This window comes from Vollenhovia emeryi, unplaced genomic scaffold (assembly GCF_000949405.1).
Source record: "Vollenhovia emeryi isolate VEMERY1.0 unplaced genomic scaffold, V.emery_V1.0 DF939183.1, whole genome shotgun sequence".
Taxonomy (NCBI): Eukaryota; Metazoa; Arthropoda; class Insecta; order Hymenoptera; family Formicidae; genus Vollenhovia; species Vollenhovia emeryi.
Genome location: NW_011967183.1, coordinates 658,370 through 661,156, shown reverse-complemented (window position 1 = coordinate 661,156; position 2,787 = coordinate 658,370). Strand labels below are relative to the sequence as shown.

Genomic DNA, 2,787 nt, shown 5'->3' with positions numbered 1-2,787 from the left:
GCCGCCCCCGCCGCCACCGCCGGCGCCGCCGGCGTTACCGTTGTTGGCGCCTACGTACGTCGGCCTCGGTCCATTCGTGTTCTGAAAATCAGAAGAGCCTCGGTCAAACTTGGTCTCGTTCCGCGCAATCGGAGTAATTGCGCGCGCCTCGCCTGTTTTTGTTCACGCGAGAAAACGTGTGTTTGCCACCGCGAACAATTGTACGGAGCAATTGGCCTTTCGCCGTTCAGTGTAAGGAGAAATGCTTCTAAGCACACCAACGTTTGCTATACGAGCAAATATAAATAAGTGTCAATTGTACAAGAATACTAATTGCTTGAGAATAACGCGAATATTCCATTACCTTACGATCGCAAAAAGTTCGCAATAGCGACGAGAGATTCGAGAAACACGGCGGTTTCGTAGCAAAACCGCTGGGACGCAAAGAGTGAATGGAATTTAAATGTTTCATTGAGCGTATCATTCTGTTTTCTCACTCGTTCCAGACGAGATCGCAGGCTCTGGCGACATTGAAAGCATTTGCATTTACGAGTTCTGTGTGGAAAAAAAATGCACGTCTTGAAACGGTAATTTTGAGAATACATGAAAGAAAGTGGACAAGAGTTAGCTTAGCAAAAGCGTCTAGACAGTTTAGCCTTTTAGCAATGGTCGACAATTAAGAGAGGAGAGATAAACGTAACGTGTATTATCAGTTCTGGTGCAATGCCGCCGTTCGAAACGGCTTGTTGGGAACGTCAAGTGCGCTTATCAGTGAATTCTCTTGTTTGAGATTCAACAGTTGGACGACGATGCGCTCTTATCGCGTAATAAAGTCGATCGGTCATCGTTACCGCGTTAAATTCTCTTAAAAAAAAAAACAAGCCCTCCTCAGTTTATCGCTCTTAAAATAATTGTCGCTGCTTTCATGACCAATTATCAGGGGCGACAATTTTACGGGCGTGAACGCAAACGTTCCTTCGTGGGTGAAAAGAAACGATTTACTGAAAAATAAGCGAAAGAAGAAGCAGCAGCAAGTTGCTGAATTTCCTGAAACTTTTCCTTCGACCGAAGGAAAATGAAGCGCTCGGACAAAAATAATTCCTCGGTGGTTTAAATATAAACCTGATTTAAAATAAAGAAGGCGCGTAAAATTGAAGATGTAAAAAAATTCATCGTCGCGATTAATTGAAAAATAAAAGGAAGAAGCCATTCGCCTTCGATTTTTCCGTCTCTCGCGTCACAGTCCATCGCTGCTGCGGTGACCGGACCTTTAATATCGATGCAACCATTGCGTCAGTCTCTATCGATTTTCTCGAGCGAAACGGCGTACTATTTTAGAAAGCGATCGCGTTTCGCCGGCCCCGTAGTTTCCCGCACACGTCGGTGTGCACGTCGATAAGAAGAGAGAAAGAGGGAGAGGGAGAGTGAGAGACCCTACCCGTTATCGTTTATCAGTGACCTCGCGCGGTCACGCCTCCCGATAACGAGGAAGAACGGCCGTTCGGTCTCTATCTCGCCCAGCCTCTTCGTCTTCGAATGCCTGATTCTCGCGACGGTGCGGGATGCACCTTTCTAACAGCATTCAGAAGCGCCCGTATCGATCCCGTATCTATCGACGCCGCCGGTCGTCGCTTATCGCGCAACTTTCCCATTTTCAACATTGCGTGTCTCGGCGCAAAACTTCCACCGGGGCGAGATCCACGTGAAAGCAACCGAGGAAGAAATGTGATTTTATCATTTCGTTTGCGCTCCCCCGAAGAGCCCGCGCTCCTCAAGCAGCTCCGCGTCGTCGTAATCGATCGCTCGGAGGCCGCGCGGCTCGCCTTTTCCGCGGAGGAAGGCAGAGAACGATCCGTAAACCCTCGAGTCTGTCTTAGGCCCGGTTTCACCAACGTCGCTTAAGCTCGGTAACTTTAAGCTCCAACTGTTAACACTGGAAAGGGACAAACCTGAATTAAACCGAGATTAAAATTGAGCGACGTTTGGTGAAACCGGGCCTTAGTCGTAAACGTAAGGCATGTACAAGAGACTTTCACGACTTGAGTTTTTTTCTCTGCCTTGCCCCACGTCTAAGACGTGAGATTTAAGAAAGTGACCAATCACAATCGAATGTAAGGAGAACCATCGACTGCGATTGGTCACTTTCTTAAATCTTACGTCTTAAAAGACAGACTAAGCGTTTGCGGATCGTCTTCTGCCACCAGCAGGGAAGAGATCGGCCGAAGAATCCGCGGTTCAAAGTGCGCTCGACGAGGAACACCCTATGTGTACAGGGTGTTCCAGGAAGAAGGATCGATATTCTGGGAGATGACAGTATCGGTCTTTTTAAGCAAAAATGTTCATATAGATATACGCCCCATTCCCCACTGTTTCCGAGATAGAGCTATTTAAGGGGTGCTGGAGTGATTCTGCACTTTTGCACCTTAAATGTGCAGTTGCAACATTACCGCCAAGAAAGAAATACCACGTATTACTTCTAATATTGATTGTTCAAGTGATACATTTTTACAGATTACAATAAATTTTCAAAAACTCCACCGCTAACAACAATGTTCTACTCTTGTGTGAACATGGCGTGTTGCTCGTCTGACTACACCGTGACGTTCCTTTCTATTTTGAACATCTCTACAATGTTATCAGCGCAACAGTCAACAGACATATAAAGCTAAGACTCCATAGATGCGTTGAGCTGCGGCAACGCGTGCGGCAACGCAATGCGTTCGACTCTATTGGTGCGTTAAGCAATCGTGACACCGCATTGACGGAATGAACACTAACCTCAAAATAGTACAGGACAGGATCTTACAT

At 46.7% G+C, this 2,787-nt stretch overlaps 1 protein-coding gene across 1 annotated transcript in view; it reads right to left on the bottom strand.

Annotated features, from left to right (window-relative positions):
* LOC105562877 (protein alan shepard) overlaps positions 1–2,787 on the bottom strand; it is a 40,057-nt gene that overhangs the window by 13,966 nt on the left and 23,304 nt on the right. Inside the window, exon 2 of the mRNA XM_012014022.1 lies at positions 477–534. Coding sequence (XP_011869412.1) covers positions 477–534 — 58 coding nt within the window. The remainder of the gene's footprint in view (positions 1–476; positions 535–2,787) is intronic.